Source organism: Vigna umbellata, chromosome 6 (assembly GCF_029865625.1).
Source record: "Vigna umbellata cultivar VRB3 chromosome 6, Vumbellata_1.0, whole genome shotgun sequence".
In the NCBI taxonomy this organism is placed as follows: Eukaryota; Viridiplantae; Streptophyta; class Magnoliopsida; order Fabales; family Fabaceae; genus Vigna; species Vigna umbellata.
The window spans coordinates 12,136,006-12,156,491 of record NC_142170.1 but is presented as its reverse complement, the minus strand read 5'-3'; the positions used below and the strand labels follow the sequence as shown (position 1 = coordinate 12,156,491).

Below are 20,486 nucleotides of genomic sequence, written 5' to 3'. Positions count from 1 at the left end.
TTAAAGTTTACAAGTTGTGTAAGATGAGAATATCACATGATAACGTTTGAGGGGTTTTATATGTGATTTAATCAATATTAAATCAAATTATTTATTAACTATTTAGAACAATAGTTTCAATTATTTAGTAACTTTTTCTTCTTTTCTACACTTACTCAACAACACAGTAACATTTTATGTGAGTTGAAAATAAAAACTTTTTTTTTTTTGCTTTGGTGAATTGTTGGAAGTGGGAGGTCAACGAGACAAAAAGGGCAGAGGATACCCCATAACATAAAGACTGTGAGTCCAAAACTCCATAGTCATTTCACATTCTAACTCACATCACATGCTACCAACTTTATGCCATTTTTTTAATACTTTCATGCAACAGACAAATCTTAATTACTTTTCCGTTTAATACACCCTTAATTAACCAACTTAGTTCAATAATAATATATACAAATAATTTCAATTTTACTAATACTTCTGTTAATTTATAGTAAGTAAAATATGCTCTTCATCACGAAGATTTTTTTACACACTTCAATACTTTTAATGGTCGCATTTACTTTTTCTGTTAGCACCTTAAAATTAATCTAATATCTATGTTTAATTTATCATCATCTTAGGTTTTTTAATTTTTGAGATTTACAAAAAAAATGTAGTTGTAAGATTTAAAAATTATTCAGATCAATTTACGATTAAATAATTTGATTTAATATTGATTAGTACAAAAATATTTTTAAATGTTAAATTGATCTTGGTATCAAGGTTTCCATCAAAAATGATTTTTTTTTTCGTGGAATATATCTTCTGTAGAAGAAACATATAACACTATTATCAAAGAAAAAGAAAGAAAACCCTTATATAAAAACAAGAAGAACAATATATGAATTGTTAGCACAATATATCCAATAATTAGGTTATAGAATTGCACAATCCATTTAGTAATTATTTTTTTACCTTTGCTTACAAATCTTTTTCTCTTTTTTGCATGGAAATGGTTTTAGGTCGACCAACTCTTTTATTTTTTTCTATGTTTCCAATAAACTATATATACTACTTTTTTTTAGGAATAATGACATTATACGTAAAAAAAAAATCATTTTTAACTCCAATGGCCTATTTCAATTTATTTAATAACATAAGTAATCAGGAAAATAAGTGACATAAAAAGAAGTATATACAATATATATAAATTCAGAGAGAGACCTGTTTAAAACCTTAAACAGTGTAAAAATAAATGCACAATTCTTCTCAATAAACTTGATATCAAGATAATATTTAAGATAAGTGTAGTCTTTTTCAACATAATATAAAACAAGTTTTCATTATAAATATATTTTTTTATAATTCTCAATAGTTCTAAAATCAATTGTGATTGCGAAGCTCACTAAGCTCTCAGTCTCACGCATGGTCAAAGAATTTGTAGCACTTTCTCGTGTGGTCTTTTTATTTTTTATTATGTATAAATAAAGAATTTGATCCTACCACTTGCTATGATTAATTACTTTTCAATATCCCTTACATGTGAAATCTCATGAAGGTCAAGAAAATTTTAACATTTAATGGGTCTAAAATATAAAACTATATTATTATTTTACGATTATAGTAATTAAAATTTGTTTTCATCGATTATACTCGAAGGAATCTCCATAAATTTTGATTTTATGGATTGGATTTGGAGTTTTGATATACTTAATATTATTTTAAATGACTCTAGCATTTAAATATTTTAAAATGGAATATTTCATTACAAACACTATTTTTATACTCAAATAAATACAAAAGTAAAACACTGCATGTGAGAAATTTTTTTTTTAGGAAAATGTAATTTTGTTACTTTATTGTTTAGATAAATTATAATTTAAAAAATTAATATAGCTTAAAATAACTAAAAAAATCAAATTGAAATGTCATCAACTTTTTTTTTTTAATTACATTCTTTACTTTTTATTTTGATATATCTAATAATATCTATACCTTTTACCAACTGCCTTCTGAATGAACTTTAGCTATACTTTTTTTAGTTATGTATTGGAATGACTTATTTATTTTCATAAATACCAACCGCATAGTATTTTGTAAAGTTTGCATCATTAAAAAAATAGTTTTTTATTTAGTTTTTAAGATATGTTTAACTATTTTACTGTTACAAAATGAATATTTTAATATTATTAAAATAACATTAGTTATAAATCCATGTACAATATGCACTTTATATATTAATTAGTAATAACTAACGATTGGAATACGATTACAGATTAATAAATTTTTTTAGTATTCCTAAATAACTTGTAAAAAGGAAACAGTCAGAATCAAACATTAAAACATAAACTTAAATAAAACATAAACATAAATAAGTAAGTCACACACACACGCATATATATATATATATATATATATATATATATATATATATATATATATATATATATATATATATATATATATATATATATACACACACACACACACACATTTGTATATGATTTTAAATTTTTTTATCATTTGTTCATTTATATTTTCTTCGATTCTTCGTAAATAATGTTTTTCTCTCTAACTACTTAGAATATAAAATAAATTAAGAACAATGTATTCATGTATAATTCACTAAATTAAAAATACAATTAACCTTAATTGGTTATTTCAAGAATTTGTAATGTTGTATACTGCTGTAAACGATATCCAGAATATGAAATAATAATCACAACCATATCTACTAAATTTTCTACCAACTAAAATAAAGTATAATGTCGATTATTCAAAATACATACTCTTTATATTTATGATTATATGGGAATAAAGTAATTGATGTAGAAAATTATAGATAGTTTTATTTTTATAACGGTGTTTTCCTTAAACTTTAAATTCTCTAAAAAGGTGAAGAAGAATAATAAGACTTAAAAGTGTTTTCTGTTCTTCTATTCCATTCGCAATCTGATCGTTATCGGATCATCCAATTTATATTATCACGCACGAGATATCTATACCTCGGCGTGAAAGGGGTGTGTTGGGAGTCTCACATCAACTAGAGATAAGACCTTAAAAACTCACTTCTAACATAGTATCAGAACCTGGTTAGAGCCTATCCTAACGAGTTTTAAATGAACATTTTATTCTTCTATTCCACCCACAATCGAACCATTCTTGATTTTGTGGGTTAAGTAAGGCTTAAAAACTCACCTCTAAGAGTGCTTTTACAAGTTTTAATAAGCTTTAATCCAAACCAAACGCAATAATTCAAATAGCAATGCAATGTTACATAGTAGTTAGCTCCGAATAAGTGAGCTCAGATATTTAGTTAGGTTCTTAATCATGATTAGGCCGAGACAGAGGTACCTAGTTTTAGGCTGTTAGGGAAGATTTAGGATTTGGAGAGGGAGATTGAATGTTAATATTTTCTTCACCATCATCATTGGGAAATGAATAGCACTATAAATATCTAGCATATCTACAGCTTTATGCAACTACTAATCTGATACTCTGGTGCATGTTGTTATCAAAATGAGAAACCCATTTTAAAAACTCGATAAATCAGAAAACATTTGCATATTATAATATATTATTACACCAAACTATTTTCTGGAGATTATTGATTATGTTTTGAAGTGGTTTTCATAAACTGAGATTAATTAAGGCAGCCCAAAGCGTATTAGGCTGACATTAGAATTACATTTTCTTGACCATGTTTTTGAGGCCCAATAACTTTAATGACTGAACCTGGATTAAGCCGCTTTTATATTTTCTTATCAATTTGAAGTCTTCAAACACATGTCTAATACAAGTTTTTTTCATCTTCCCAAGATATGCAGAGAGTATAGATATGTCAAAATGTTGAGAATACAGAGATATCAAAATGAGTTTAATCTTATGAGCTCTCGAGTTATTAAAAAAAAAAATTTAAATGTGATTAAATTAATTTAAAAGTTAAATGTATTTGAATTGAGTTGAAGATACATTAATTTATTATTTACGAATAATAATATTTTTTTTTATAATTTTTTTATCATAATTATTTATTATTTTAATTATGTAGATTGATAGTTTGACTTTTTTAAAGACTATAATGTTATTAAGTAATATTTAAATAATTTAAATATTTAATTTTGTTGGAGACTCACGGTTACCAGAGATAAAAACGAATTTAAAACATATAAATTAATATAAATATACTTTATTGACTGATTTTATAAAGGTTGAGTTATATTTAAAATTAGTTTTTTTTTTAAATTGTTTGTTTGCATAGATAAAAATAATAAATCATCTGATAATAATTTATTCGAACATATTAAAATTAAGAATAACAAAAAAAATACGATATATTAAAATAAAATCCGTAAAAAATAGTTAATATTTATATATTTACGAATATTTTAATACTCGTTTATAAAATATAGATATCATGTTACTCATGATCATAAATATTTATTATACGCAAAAAAATTAAAATTAAAATTTAATTTATATTTATATTTAATTTAATGTATATTATATTATATTATATATAAACAATTTTCATTTTATTTAGATTTTATTTTAAAATTTATAAAAAAATTATTTTTTAAATGTGTGCATGTATTTATGGATATTCACATATTTTAAAATACTACATGTATACGAGGGATAATTAATATATATATATATATATATATATATATATATATATATATATATATATTTTTTTTTTTTTTTTTTTTTTTTTTTTTTTGAGTCAGATGAATAGATAAGTATTATTTATGTCCTATCGAATCAGTAATCACCCCTAATTAAGATAGGTTGCAAAATTTTTATGTCAAAAAATTAAATGAAATTGATATTTGTATATTGACTTTTGTAATATACAGAATCCACAGCATCCTATAGACAGAATAATAAACTCGTATAGCAATAATGAAGTTTAATTGTGGAATGTTGAGGATACTAATGAATACCCTTTTACACTTTTTATAGTATTTTATTTGAAAGTGAATAAGGTATACTCTGAATTGTGAACAGAGGCAGCAACTTGGGGTTCTGGTGGTACTAATTGATGTCTGATTAAATGGTAAGCTGACAGATTTCTTATGATTTGGAAATGGAAAGAGGTTTTTTCAGTAAAGGCAAGTGGGAAAATAAACGGTGATGGAGCATAGTTGAATAGAGGCAGTAGGTCCAAAGGAATCGTCCATTATAAAGTAATTTGAAGAAAAGCATGAAATGATTTGGCAGCTAGACTTGAATACTTGAATGAATGCAGAAACAGAGAGTTGCATGAACTGATGAAACTAGAATTTGGGTGTGTCGTTCGGAAACAATGTTGATCCCAAAGAGCAATTCAATGCATCTTATGATACATCTTTGTCACCGTTTTCTGGTCCCCACAACACGTTCTTCTTCTGCACATAATCTTTTCTCTAACTCACTTCCGTAGGCCACAGGCAACTTGATTTGACCATTTCTTTTCTACATTTACCTCATTTCATATCATTGTCATGCTTTTCTCATTTAAACATCTACTACCCATATCTCATCTACATTATCACCTACCTCCTACCACTTCCTTCACTTCTTCAACTTTCCAAACATTTTTATTATTCTAATCATCATCACTTTTTTAACAACAATTTATCCAGAAAATACAATACCAATAATGAAAACAAAATTATATAAGAATCTGATAGCATATTTTTTTGTTAAATATGTTATTAAGATTAATTATTAATTCACATCACTTCCAACAAAAAATATTTCAAGATATTAAATTTATAAATATTCTCTTATAAAATACTCAACTTTTTTTATCTTTAACCAACATAATAAATAAACTTACACCCCTAACATATTAAGATTTTCATTTCTAAACAATTATCTTCTACTTTTTAATTTATAAACTCCTGTATTTTTGAAATAAGTCAACCCTACTAATACCAATTGAAGTATTTTGTAGGAATGGTTTTGCCCAAAAACTTTCACATCAATGCTGAATTTTCATTTAGGTTGACTTACTTACGTTGGAAATAGTAAAACATTTGTAATTAGCAATTGTTGGTGTTGTATAATTCTTAAACGATGACAATCTCATAAACTATTTATTGATTAAAAATCATATAAACTCTTCTTATGTATGTCTTAAAATATTCTTTTTTTCAGGTCTAAACTATCTCTGTACGTTTTTATTTTGTTACAATAATATTGTATAAATTTGGTGACGGTCATTAATCGAGAACATAACATAAAGATTTGGTTGAAAAAGCATAAGAGAAAGTGTGTTTACAGCCTCCATATGGGTTGACTTTTGTTCAAATGTTCCATCAAAAGGTCAAACGATATTCTTGATTCGTAGTAGGAAATGAATTGGAGGTGGGGTCATTTTTTTGTTTATATAATTGAATTTTTGTAAAAAAGGGAATATAGGTATAAATAAGAGGAGAAAAGAAAAGAATCTTGAAGCACCGGCCTAAATGGAAGTAATGTCTATGTAATGATGTGGTGTTTTGAGAAAATAGGAGTGGGGCTTATGCTTCCCAATGAATAGTGGACACCCAAACTACCTATGGCCCAATAAGGCCTTTTTCTACAGCTTTGTGGGCTCTTTTCAACACCATTCACAGTCTCCCCCACTCACTTCACTCATTCATTTTGACTTTCTTCCCTTTCTCTTCTATATAACTTTTTTTTTTTTTAATTTCACAAATTTCCTATTAAACCTCTTTTTATTCATTCATAATATAATTCAACACACCTATACAAAAAATTACTACCATCAGTACAAACGATTCATCGTCATCAATTTCAAATTTAAGTTTATGTATCCAGTTGTGTCATTACAAGAAAAAATATTATCATCTACGGTCAAAATCTGTATATAATAACTAAAATTTGTAAATAAAATAATGTTATCTACTAATTATCTATGGAAAAAAATATTAACATGTTAAATGTACCAAAAGATAAATGTACCAAAAGATAAATATAGTATAGTTTTTACTTAACAATTAATGTGTCATTGTAAATGTACCAAAAGATAAATGAAGTGGTAATAGCCCTAATGTTAATAATAAAAAATTTAAAGATTGATAGTTTTAAAAATTATATAGAGAAGAGAGAAAGATATAAATTTGATAGTAGGAGCTAAAAGCACTAGTAGCTAGAAAAGTTTAAAAGAAAGTTGAGTGATGCATGGTGGCTCTTGTATTTTAGCAATAAAAGAAGAAGAATTATAATGGATGGTATAGTGGAATGGCAACAGTAGTTTCTTGTGATTGAGAAAGACAAGAAGAATAAAACCCATACCCTCAACACAGTAACACAAAACTGGCAATGAAAACTGAATCATAGTTTGTGTTTGATGTCCATGTAAAACATATGGGTGCATTTGCTTCGATGTCTTTTCCAAGAATTTTAATATGGATAGAGATGAAATGGTTACACAAGTTTAACCAGTCATTTCATACCTATCACTTTCTTCCTTGTCACATTGCTAAACTTTGTTGGCTCTCCTTTTCTTTCTCAACATTATTTCTACTAGAAATCATCTCATTGGGCTTTCCATGTACCATTTCCCAATGCCTCTTCTCATCTGTCATTTCAAATTCCACCTCAATGGAGCTTCGTTTCTTGGCCCCTTTCAGCTCCAACCTCCACGTTCATCCTCATTTTCTGTTACACCATCGCTATGCTTTCATATTCTAAATGGTCAAATTCATACAGACATGTTGAAAGTTATATAGATTAGAATAATTTAGGGTATACGAATAAGTATAAGTTAGACTAGTTTTTATGAAGTTGAATTAGTTTTAAAGTTGAAATTATTTGTTGAATATATTATTTTATTAATTATTGGATAGCTATTGAACATGAGAGAGTGTGTTGTTAGGGAGGGACAATATATATATATATATATATATATCCACGGTAATATATTGTCAGCTCTGGATCAAATTTTCACGAATTTGTTTTTGGTATCATTTTAAAAGATCTCTTACCAATAGAGGTATCGCATGTGTATATAAATTTATGTTCATCTATTATTTTATTTAACGAAAGAACCTCTTCTACAATGAAAGTCTTTTTTATCCAAGAGTACACTATGGTTTATAAACTCATGGTCAGATCACTGATCATCTCTTGCTCTCCATCTCTTGCTCTCTATCTCTTATGATTTATCTGACTGTCTGTCGTCGATCGTCCGTCAGAGTTTCACCTTATCATAGATGGACATACTCGTCTGAGTCTGATCATCAGACTTTAACCATAGACTCCGTTACCAGATAAATCATAGAAGGTTTCAGTAGAGATTAGACCAATTTATAATATATAAAAGAATAACTATTTATTGGAAAACATTGACAAGAGTAAGAAATGGAAAATAAATGAAGATGCCCTGTTCATCCAAACCTCCCCAAAATAAAATAGGCTGTTTGTGATAGAAAGCATGTTATAGTTGGGAATGTGCATAGGTCAACTAAAATCTTAGTTCTCTATAAAATAGTTAGAGTTGAAAGTAATGAATAAGAAGATATGATTGTGGAATGTTGAGTCAAAAGGGCCTTCTTTCGATGCTAATTCACAATAACAAGTTTTGCAGCATCAAGCCTTTCTGCTATGTCCACCGATTTAATAATCATTCATGCATCTTAATTTCAACATAACCATTCGCATATTTTCGTTATTGTGGGTTTCAAACTTTATCTTGCAGTAATAATTTCCATGCCTCAATCATTCAAAATACAGCAATAAAAGTGCAACCACTAATTTTTTTCTTCTCAACACTACACGTATTTACATTAATCATCAACCCTTTCTCACAACTCAGATAAAAAAAAATTATATATATATGAATATTTTTTTTCCATATAACCTTTACAAAAATGGGGACTTAAAATTATCCTTTTCTTGATTTCAACAGTATAATGAATTATTGCCAGCAAATTATACGATAAAAATTTATTTTATGACAAAATTTTAAGTGAAACAGTGATGTGATATAATGAAAGTCTTATATTTGGAATTCAAATATTTTATATAAAATTAAATTTTAGAAATAAAAAATATTTATTTGTTACAACTAATTTAAACTTTAAAGTTAAAAAACAAAATAGAGTACAAATAAAAAGTCGTAAAATTTTTAATTTTATGAAATCTAAAATTTGCCACAAAGTTTTACAAATAGTTTAATATGGTAAAACTTACTTAAATAAATAAAAAAGAAAACTCCTTGATATTATAAGATTTTGCATTAAAAATGTGGGTGTTGCTTCCTCTACCACCACACCTTTCTCCCTGCACCTCCCCTTTACTATTTTGTCCCTCAGTAAAATTTTATTTTTAGGATTATTATTTTTTAATTTTACCCATTCACAACCTATAAAATTATTTTTAGGGTTATTATTTTATTTTTTAATTTTACCCATTCTCGTCTTGCAGTATCGCTCTCGTCTTGCTCTCGTCGTGCAATATCGCTCTCGTCGTGCAGTGGTGCAGTGCGTGTCATGCTTCCTCGTATTCGAATAAACCTTGAAATAAAACCCTAAAATAAAAAAAGTAACCTTTAAACGTGATATCCTTCAACGGATGTCAACATCCGTTTAAGGAAAAACGGATGTCGACATACATCCGTTTTACCTTAAACGGATGTTGACATCCGTTGAAGATGTCACCTCCGTTAAAGGTTACTTTTTTTATTTTAGAGTTTGTTTTTGATGTATACTTCCTCACGCTGGTTGATGCTCTGAACGCTCCTCGATGTTCCTCCACACCATGGTGACGTCGCTCCTTCACACCACGGTGGCAATGGAAGCTTTCAAACCAAAAAAAAACTGGGAAGAAAAAGGAATGGAAGTGCGGGAGGTGAAACGAAAATGGGGAAAGGGGAAGAGAGTTCCGTGGATGGGTGCTGGAAAAATAAAATTAGAGTTTCAAATTATTTAAAATAGGATAAAAGTAAAAATCTTTTTAACTATAATTGTATTTAAAATAATGTGGGGAGGTGGAGGAAATATAGGGCGGTGGTGGAGGGAGCAACACCCTAAAAATGTTCTAAGTATTATACGACGTTAAGCTAGAAAAACGAGAGAATAACACGTTATTGGGCTTTTATATTTTAATTGGGCCTTCCTTGTAAATTTACATGTTAATCTAGCTTTTGCTTTTTGTTATCCTAAATAGAAAAAAAAAATGTTTACATAGTTGATGTAGAATCATCTAAATCTGTGTTTAATTATAGTTTAATGTAATTTAATTAAATACTCGCCTGTTTATTGTTATAGTTTAAAGTAAATGCCGTTTAAAATGAATTTTGAGGGGAATTAATGATATTTTTTTTAATAACTGAAACTTATTATTATCTTATTTTAAGAATACTAATACATATATAGCAAAACTCTATTTTATGAAAAAAAATTACAAATATTTCTCAAATCAGTGTGAAAGGGAAGAGGAGTTATTTATGATTTGGACACATTAAATGGCCCAATGGGTATGTCATAAAGGGATCACCCACGGACCTTTTGTATTCTCTGCGTTTCGTGTTCCTTAAGAAATCCGTTTCTAAAAAATAATATTTGAAATGCATATTTATATAATTAATTAAACGCTAATTCATTTTCCAAAATGTATTACATTGTAGAAAATAAATATCAGCAGCAAATTAAAAGTTTAACAAAATTATGAAAAAAATAATTATAAAATCATAATTTTTTTAGAAAGAGAAAAAGTTGATCACGTGCATGCTTTCTCCAACACGTTATCAGTAGCTTGTTATCTTTCTTTTTCTCACTTTTAATTATTATAACAATTGATATTTATAGGCATGAACGAATTTATTTAGGATTATCATAATATAGTATTATGTGAAGGGTGTAACTTTCTATGTTAGGACACTTCGCATTTATTATAATATATTTTCTACATTTCGAAAATTCTAAAATTCTAATGGGGTTTGTCTAAAAAGAATGGCTAATAACTTAATTTTGTTTTGTTCTTTCTACATATATATTGTTCTTTTTTTTTGTAAAAGTGGATTGATTTGAAATTAATCACTGATTATAGTTGACTGAGTTTAAGTAAATTGTGCTTTAAAACCTAATTTTTAACAAAGAAAACCGTGTTTTAATCAACATTTAGTTTATTTTCTTTTAAATATTAGAAGTTGTGTTTAAGATATAATTTCTAATTTTTAATTTTTAAATATTGGAATCATTTCTTAAAACAACTTCAATTAAAATCATGATTAAAAACATAATTTTAGCATTTTCAGAATAAATAAAAATATAGAAGTCGTGACAATTAATAAGATATTTACCAACGCAAACGTAAAGGAAAAAAAAATCATAAATAGAGAACAAATTGTATGAGTACAAGTCAAATTATTTTTCATAGTATCAATAATTTATATATAATTTAACTTTTTTTAATTCATGTTTTGAATTATAATTTACATTACCCAAGTGTTGGCATTGTTTTTTATTAAAATTGAAGACTATTCATATATAATTTCTTTATACTTTTTAAAACTGTATAATCAATTTTGATTCATTGAAAACAAATATATCATTGCAATATTTTACAAATATGATCTGTATAATATTTTTTTTATGCTACAATAGATTTGAAAATAAAATCGTTCAATCTACATTATGAAATACTGCAACTATGAAAATATAGAAATTTAGCGATCCTACACGTGCTGGAGCCCATCTCCATGTTTCATTTCTTCAAAATTATAAGAAAAATATTGAAATTTATTTTAAAGATAGAGTTTTGTTAACAAATATTTCATATACATATATAAAAGTCAGAAACTAGCCTATCCAATCTTTTCATTTATTTAATACAAATGCATGTATTTAATGAAGTGGTAAATTTTCTTTATACACATACATATTTAAATTTTTGTTCCGTTTTCGCTTTACTTATTTGTTGATGTGTAATTTATTTTACGTATTTCATTTTCCTTCAAAACGAACAATAATCTGATAATGGTATATGCCAGATGATTTAGGTATTTTAACTTTCTCTTTCTCTCATGAAAAAAAAACCTAAACTAAGATTTTAAAATGAAAAATTAGACGAAAAAATAAAAATTTTGGTGAGAAATTTAGAAAATATTTTGACATATATTATTTTTAGATAATTCCATTTTGAGAAAGCCATGAAGAGGAAACTAAAAAGGTTTCGGAAATCCAGGACCACATATCCAAAAGTAGCCAATGAAGAGGAACTTATTTTCTTTTACTTAGCCAGAGTTGGTGAAATCGTAGCATCACATTGCCGTTTCATTAAGTTCCATATCATTTCACACTAACCCTAAACCTTGCCTTTAACTTCTTCCTTTTCTCCCACATTATATCTACTAATATATTATTTAATTCTACAACAAGAACAATAATAATAATTTCATTTATAATTTTAATATCTATCTATATTTAGAAGATTAAGGACGTATGAAAAAAGAATAACATTATGAAACCCTGCACTGCACCAGTATATAAGGAGCAACTTGGGTATCCAATTTCCCAAACACAAGCTGCAACCTTAAACTCTTTCCTTCACACAATGTTGTCCATTTTCCGTCAATACACCTTCGACGACTCGTTCGAACAAGTCTTCGTCTCGAACAAGTTCCTGAAGGAGTACCAGATCGCACTCACCTTCGCCACCGACTACGACGACGACGACCATCCCACCAACGGCATCTTCCGCCCCACCTGGGACCTCCAGAAGGTGACACCGGAAGCCATCGAGCTGTTCAAGGAGAAGGGCCGCAGCATGGACGTGGACGTGAAAGTGTTCGTCTCCATCGGCAACCGCGGCACCCACCAGCCCTTCAAATCCCTCGACAACAAAACATGGATCGCCAACGCCACCCAGTCGCTCACAAACCTCATCCAGTGCAAGGACCTGAACCTCCACGTAGACGGCATTGACGTGCTGTACGAGCAAATCGATGCCTCCCCCGGTGACTTTATCCAGTGCGTGGGACAGCTGATAAAGAACCTCAAGGAGAATGGGGTAATCACCGAAGCTTCGATTTCCCCCACGTTTAACCTGAACAAGGAGTTCTACTCTCGTTTGTACAGTTCTGTGTCGTTCTTGGTTGATTTTGTGGATTACCAGTTCCAGAAGGAGGTTGATTTTGTTATGAATCCCGGTGTGCTGTTGCAGAGGTACAATGAACTGACCAAGGTTTATCCGAGAAGGAAGCTGTTGGCTGGGTACAGCGCAGAGAACGAGGACTGGACCACTCTTTCACCCATCGTCTTCTTCCTCGGTGGCATGGACATTCTCAAGAAGAGAAAGGCTCCTGGAATTTCCATTCATTACCATAATTTCTATACTCAATCTTCTCCTCAACAATGAACATATCATTCCATGCCTGCTCTTATATATTACCATCATCATCTTATTCACTAGTTAACATCCCTATCCATTCCCCCCATATATATAAACATTATATCACATCTATATATGTATACACATATTCTTCTTTATCTTCTGTTCTTTTCTTTTATCACTCACAAAAAAGTCGTATCTTGAGAGTTGAGGTGAATGATGTTGTCAACTAAGAACGAAAATTAAGGCAGACATTACACTATAATAACATCTCTATCGGAGACGCAATAATGCTATACTTGGATTAATAAAAAGAAATGAAAATGAAACCAGATACTCTTTGATTGGTTATTTAAAATATAATTAAATATATTTCTAATTCTTTATGCAAAATTCAATTCATCTCATCTCTTGTTTTCGAAAAAAAAAAATCTTCAAATTTAAAGATGGATATAATACTTTTAATCTAATTATATTAATTTTTTTTACATGTTAAATTATGTTACAAACTTGTACTTGAATTAAAATCTGTCAAATAATATAAATTCAACCATAAACCTACAATATATTTCCAACACATAGAAAAATAATTAATACAATTAAATTATATGAAGATTATATTTATATATTTTTAAAGTTTAGAGATCAAACTCGACACAACCACGGATTCTTACATGTGTCATAATTTAGAACTAAAATATATTTAATCCTTTCAAATAAAATAAGATATTTTATTTCCCTGTGTCTATTTTTTATTTCTATTATTTAAATCTAAAAAGAATTACTCATTTTTATTCTAGACATAATTAAATAATTAAGTAAAGGTTATTTTCCAGCTAAAAAATGGCCCGAAGATGATGATCAATGGAAGACAAGGAAATGGGTCATAGACCCAAACCATATATTACAATTATTAACAGTTCAAATATAGAATGAAAGTGCTTCTGAAGCAATTACCAAATATGGGAAATTCTTAAGGCAATACAGCATTGTCCATTTTCTATTATTACTGCAAGGTAACTTTGCTTTCTGATTAATTTTTCTCTTCAGAGATTTGCTTTTAAAGAGAATTATAAATGTTTCATAAGAGAATATAAATTATGTAGTTTCAGTAAGAAATATTATAATTTTATAAGATTTATTCAATTACTTTAAAATTTATTATTTCATCTTTTATTTTAAATAAAAAATATAGAATTTTATATTTTTTAAAACTTTTTTAGCTTTATTTTAGTCTGGTGTCATTCATTTAATGTTGGTTTTCCATTAGAGTTGGTTAAAATTAAAATATTTTCAGTTGATATCAATCATAGTTGTTTTTCAACCAGTTTCAATAAGAGTTATTTTTTAGGTCAAGATTAACTATTAATTAACAATCAAAGTTTGGGAGATTATTTTTGTGATGTCAATCAATATTTTTATTAATAATCACCCATAAAATACATGTTATCATTTCTAGAATTATTAGTTTGTTAAAATTTATACTAATATTCATTTTCAAATAAAGAAAAAAAATATTGGAACCACTTGAATAATAATCTTTAAATTAATTAATTTATTTTTATCAAAAGTTAGTTTATTCGTAAACTTTGCCATGATGTTAAGCTTCAGAATAAATTGTATTAGCAGTGGTAATATACCCGCAAAACATCATTCAGATCTATTTGGTAGAGAGAATATAAATAAAACATAATAAAAATAAAATATAAATGAAAAGGGTTTTATGAAAAAATAATAACGCATTACAATTGATGGACACCATAACATACTCAATATAATACATAAAAAAGAAACAAAAATTTGGATAATGATGCGAATTTAATCACTTTACAATACTCCTAAAAAAAAATAATGATACTTTGACAACATTTTAATATCATCCACGTGTGATTATGTGATTGATCCAAAATTACTTCACAATCAATAATAATATTCATAAACACCAACATAGACTAATCACAGAATGACACGTATATGAGGTTAAAATGTTGTCAAAAAATGTTGTTAAAGTATGATTATCCAAAAAAAAATCATTATTTTCTCTTTCCAATTTGTTCACAACCAAACAATTATTAGTGGGAGTTGAGTTACAAAGGAACAGGGTCCAAAGCCTAACAAAAGAAAGATAAAGACCCAAAAAAAAGTAATCTCAATTTTGTTATAATAGTGAATTTTGTTTACAATAGTGTTATGGCTTCTGAGCTCAAAAGCCCATTTTTGAGAGATTTATAAACGATGATAGTTTTTTTTAACCCTTTTGAGTTTGCAGGAGGTAATAAATTTAGGGCTTAAATATATATTTTTTCTTGAAAAGTTGCAAATGTCCTTCTTCTTGAGAATTTAATTTTATTTAGTTCCTTTATTTTCTAAAATAATTGATTTAATATTAAATTTTATCAACGTGATAATCGTAAATATCTACTATAGTTATATGTGTTGAATTTTATTTTTGAATAATTTTTTTTTAAATGTGGACAATCACTCCGAAACTGAACCTAAAAACTCAAGTCATAAATGGTCATATTCATGTAATAATTTGTAGTCCCATTAATTTTATAATTTTAATTAGTCTATTAAAAATGTAAACTTGTCATTAAATTTGTCTTTCCACTACTTTAGTCATGGGTGAGTTTGAAAATAGTTAGCGTGTCGTTGAAAAAAAAAAGGTTATTTTGGGAATATTTTAATATTTTAAAAATTAAGATTGTTTTTACTTTTGAAAATAATTTGAGGAAGAGTGAATAAATGAACTTTGGTGGATTTAAGAGTAAATTTTGTGTATGTTTTTTTTGGAAGATAATTAGGAGTGAAAGTGAGTGAATATAAAAATAAAGTTTGTAAAATTTTGTGAGTGATTTGATTTATGTGATAAATTAAAAAAAAGTTAATAGAAAAAATAAAATTACTAAGTGTAACATCTTAAAAATACAGTAATAAACCATACAATAGAAATAATTACATTTAATAATGTATCGGTTCAGTCTTACACTAATCAACGTACGCTTACGGCCGAACGGCCTTACATAAGTTTTCCAATTGAATTGTACAAGATAAGAGAAAACATGACCGAACGGTTTACAAAAGATCCTACCGAACGGTCAGATAAAATCAAAAGAGGGGAGGTGACCGAACGATCACCTCACAATAAGACTACTATCTACTAACCGAACGTTCTACTGTTCGGTTTTGACTTCAACCTCCACCAAGTTTTCTTCTTCCAACGTCTCTTCCAGCAGTTCATCTCCATCTGCTCACATCCACACGGATGATCATTGCAACGACAAGGACGGACGTACAAAACCAGACAATACAGGAAAATGCAAGGTAAGCTTATGTAATTTAATTCAAGTATAAACATACACTTCAAACAATCAAACGCACAAGGCAAATTCAACATATGTAACATACAATTTCTAATACTAGACTGACTGTCCGGACTGTATGAAATCTGTGTAGCTACGACGTTCGTGCACCCGGGTGATGTAGTAACTGGAATACTCTCATCAGCTGCCACCCGAGGTTAGTCTTATCTGTCCAAAGTACCCCTAAGGACTAGGACCTCCTGCCGTTTCCACACATGACCTACCCTCCTCTACGTGAGGACGGGTACTCACGGAACATCAGGATGAACCGCCAGCTAAGCATTACCACATTCATACTTTACCATTTCAATATTCATCCAAGAGTCGTTCCTCCCTGGAATGCTCGTTCAAAATCCACAACCTTTCATTCATCTCATATACTCTTCATCTTTTATAATTCTTCACTTTAGTGTCATCTTTATCACAAATTCTAAGAACATCAAATACCGAACGTTCAGCCCTCTTCAGAACGAGGACAAACGATAGGAACGAGACAGAGAAATCTCCCGTTCCAGAATAGAATAAGACCGAAAGGGTTACTGTTAGATTTAAGAAATAAACCGGGTACAATTATACAATATATGACGAACGTTACTTACAACATGAATCGGTTAAATGAACTGACTCTCGTAACTACAACCAACATTCAAAGAATACATTAAGTACAGGAAATCTAGATCGGAGACAATGAATGTAGATGGGTCAAAACGTTAAAGAACCATACGTAGAATAATTCATATACAGAACCTAATGCTGGTTAATGACCGATCACGGTAAAGGAGATTCTATTGCAAGTGGACGAACGTTGTTTCATCAAGATTGATCAATTAGAAACGAGTACAAACGCTTGGTATAAGACCGAGCGCCACTCATTACGAGAGCTTGGGTTGATACCTATCACTAATTTAAACTTATAATAGAAACATTAATAATAATAAATATAATAAGATACGATGGAGACAATGTTTAAGAATAACTAAATATACAAATGCATGTTTACAAGATTTTCAGTTCCTCACATAACACTCAGGTGCATCTACGCTTGGCCGAACGCTCAAACATAGCACTATTACAAGAAGACGCTCGTCCTCAACTAGAATTCTTTCCAAATGAAAGAATTCAATTTCAAAGAAGTTTACTAGAAACACCGAACGGTCAAGGACCGTTCAATGACGAACACACATTATCATAGTGAGGATTTCATATTCAGATTTTCATTTATCTTCAACTCATTTTCCAATACATCATTTCATAACTTTATAACTTCACATAAAACATCAATTTACATACTTCGTAAAATCTATATCATGTTAATAAATCATACTCCAAACAAATACTCATATTCACATTCATACACTCCAAACATCTCAACCATCATGCATTATATTCATTTCAGTCAATTAGCGATCCTTCATACAACCAAATAAACAGACAAATTAAATTAAATAACCTTCCCTTACCTCTAGCGTGAACGATCGTCCTAGAGGCAGAAATACGGTTTGCGAAAATACGATTTCTTCTACCCTCAACGCTCGACCAACTCTTCTAATTAAAACAAGTTATAGAAAACCAAGATTGGTTCAGACAAGATGACCGCATGCAACCAGAGCTTGGTTTGCATGTTCACAAGAACGAACAGTTAGGGACAAGAAACTTACCGATTTCAGAACCCAGAACTGTTCGGCTTAAATCGAAGCTTGGGATGCCGGGAGTGCTCCTACGGTCTCTGAATGATGATCGGAGAAGAGAAAGGGTGAGTTTTCTTAGAGAGAAGATAGAGTTTCTAGTGAGAAGGAGGAGAAGATGAAAAGTTCAGAGTTTGGGAAGAAGGGTGCATGCAGAAGAGAGTGAGACGGAAGTTTCAGAAAACAATCATTTTCTTCCCACGTTCAAACGAGCGTCTGCTCTTCTGTCGACACCTGCCTTCCACTATCTGATTTCTATCCTAGTTACTTGACACCTGACGTCCGCACAGAGGATTTTTGGATGCGTTTTAATGATGTCTGACACTAAACATTAACATTAAAAGTAATATAGAATGATATTTAGATGAGTTAGATTTATTTTACAAAAAATATTTAAATGAATACAATTTATAAAAAAACAATTATTCTAATGCCCTGTCGAGGCCATGAAAAATGTTCTATATAGAAGCAATAAAAAAAACTATTGCATGTATGATCTCACAAACGTTGATTTACCTTTTGGTTGTTGCTTGCAGGTGTTATGTAATACATGTTGATCAGTACGAGAAAATAAAAAAAGCATTATAAGTACCTATATTGTAATTTGATTGAATTTGCATGAGAAAAAAATTAAAAAAATATATAAAATTACTTTTTAAGTTAAAAATATGTTTTACTGTTGAGTTCGTTATTTAAAAAACATAATAATATTTTCAACCATTTATTTTATTTAATTTACGACGCCCTAACCTTTAGTTGACAAAAACACTTCAACATAGTTATTTAAATTAAAAATTTTCAAATTTTCAGAGTTAACAATCATCACAATAATGCGATACAGTAAGAAATTCAAAATAAAAAATAATATTAAAAACATTTATTGTAAAGTAACAATTATGTTTCCCTAATTAAAAATTTATGTTTAATTTATGTTAACACAATAAGTAATTAAAAATTTATGTTACCCTAATATATTACTACCTTATTTCTTTATTTAATGCCTGGCAGTTAAGGGTGTTAAAAAATAATCAATTTAATTTAATTTAAATATTGAAAAATTACAAAATGAGAAAAATGAATTCATTGTGTTGTTTCTTCTCCAAACTAAACGGTTTGCCATCAAACTCTGCACTAAACATTTTATTTTAGGATTAAATATGTTTTTAGTCCCTAAACTATTGGCCGTTTCTGGTTGTTGTCCTTTTTTCAAAATAAGGTACAATTTGGTTCTCATTCTTTTCGAAACGTTCGTTTTAGTCCTCGAAAACCAAAATTTCGAGGACTAAAACGAACGTTTCGAAAAGAATGAGGATCAAACTGTACCTTACTTTGAAACAGGGACGAAAACCAGAAACGGCCAATAGTTTAGGGACTAAAAATATATTTAACCCTTTATTTTATACTTATTAATTTAAGTTATGTTTATTACTAAAACATAAATAAATTTCACCTATTTATAATTAAACTGTTCATTAAATTTAATTATGCTTTAATATATATACATAGAGAGAGAAGGAGATGTATACTTTTATATTTATGAATTAAAATTATTATTGATGTTACTCTTATTGGAAATTAAGTGTTATGGATTACGATTAATTTTTTAAATTAATATAAAATCAGTTAAAGTAGTTAGTTCATTGTGAAATTATTACTATAATACTAAAATAAAATTAATTTGAATTAAATATTTAATTTCAACAAAGATAATGTGTGGTAACCTAGAATGAGAAGTATTTCCTGTAAAAATAAAAAATAAAAAAATCAGGTGACTGTCTAAATTGACAAAACAGAAAAAAATGGGACCAAATTTATTTCTTTAAAGTGTACATTCTGAGTGTTAAAAAGATGTTAGCACATGGAAGACCATTATTCAATTTACATATTTGTCCCATGGAACCCATGCTTCCAACTTCGTCAACTTCTTCCAAACCAAAATAATAGAACCAATACTTCTTTTTCTTTATTTCTTTTAATTTTACTTATAGTGTTTTTCTGTCCTCCGTTCAATTGCAATTTACCTCGTGAATTTCAAATCACCCTTCAATTCTATACACCAAATACGTATTTATTATAATATAAAAAATACCAAAATATTTACTTCAATTCTATGCAGATTTGATATTTTTAATTTCTTTATTTA

General features: G+C 28.4%; 1 protein-coding gene across 1 annotated transcript; it reads left to right on the top strand.

Annotated features, from left to right (window-relative positions):
* Positions 1 to 12,472: 12,472 nt before the first annotated feature.
* On the top strand, positions 12,473 to 13,454 carry LOC124830830 (ruBisCO-associated protein-like). Its single transcript, XM_047304677.2, has one exon. The coding sequence runs from the start codon at positions 12,520 to 12,522 to the stop codon at positions 13,321 to 13,323; it is 804 nt and encodes a 267-aa protein (XP_047160633.1). The 5' UTR covers positions 12,473 to 12,519; the 3' UTR covers positions 13,324 to 13,454.
* Positions 13,455 to 20,486: the final 7,032 nt, after the last annotated feature.

Excerpts from the sequence above, each read along its gene's own strand:
- LOC124830830 (XM_047304677.2), top strand. The coding sequence starts at position 12,520 with ATGTTGTCCATTTTCCGTCAATACACCTTCGACGACTCGTTCGAACAA.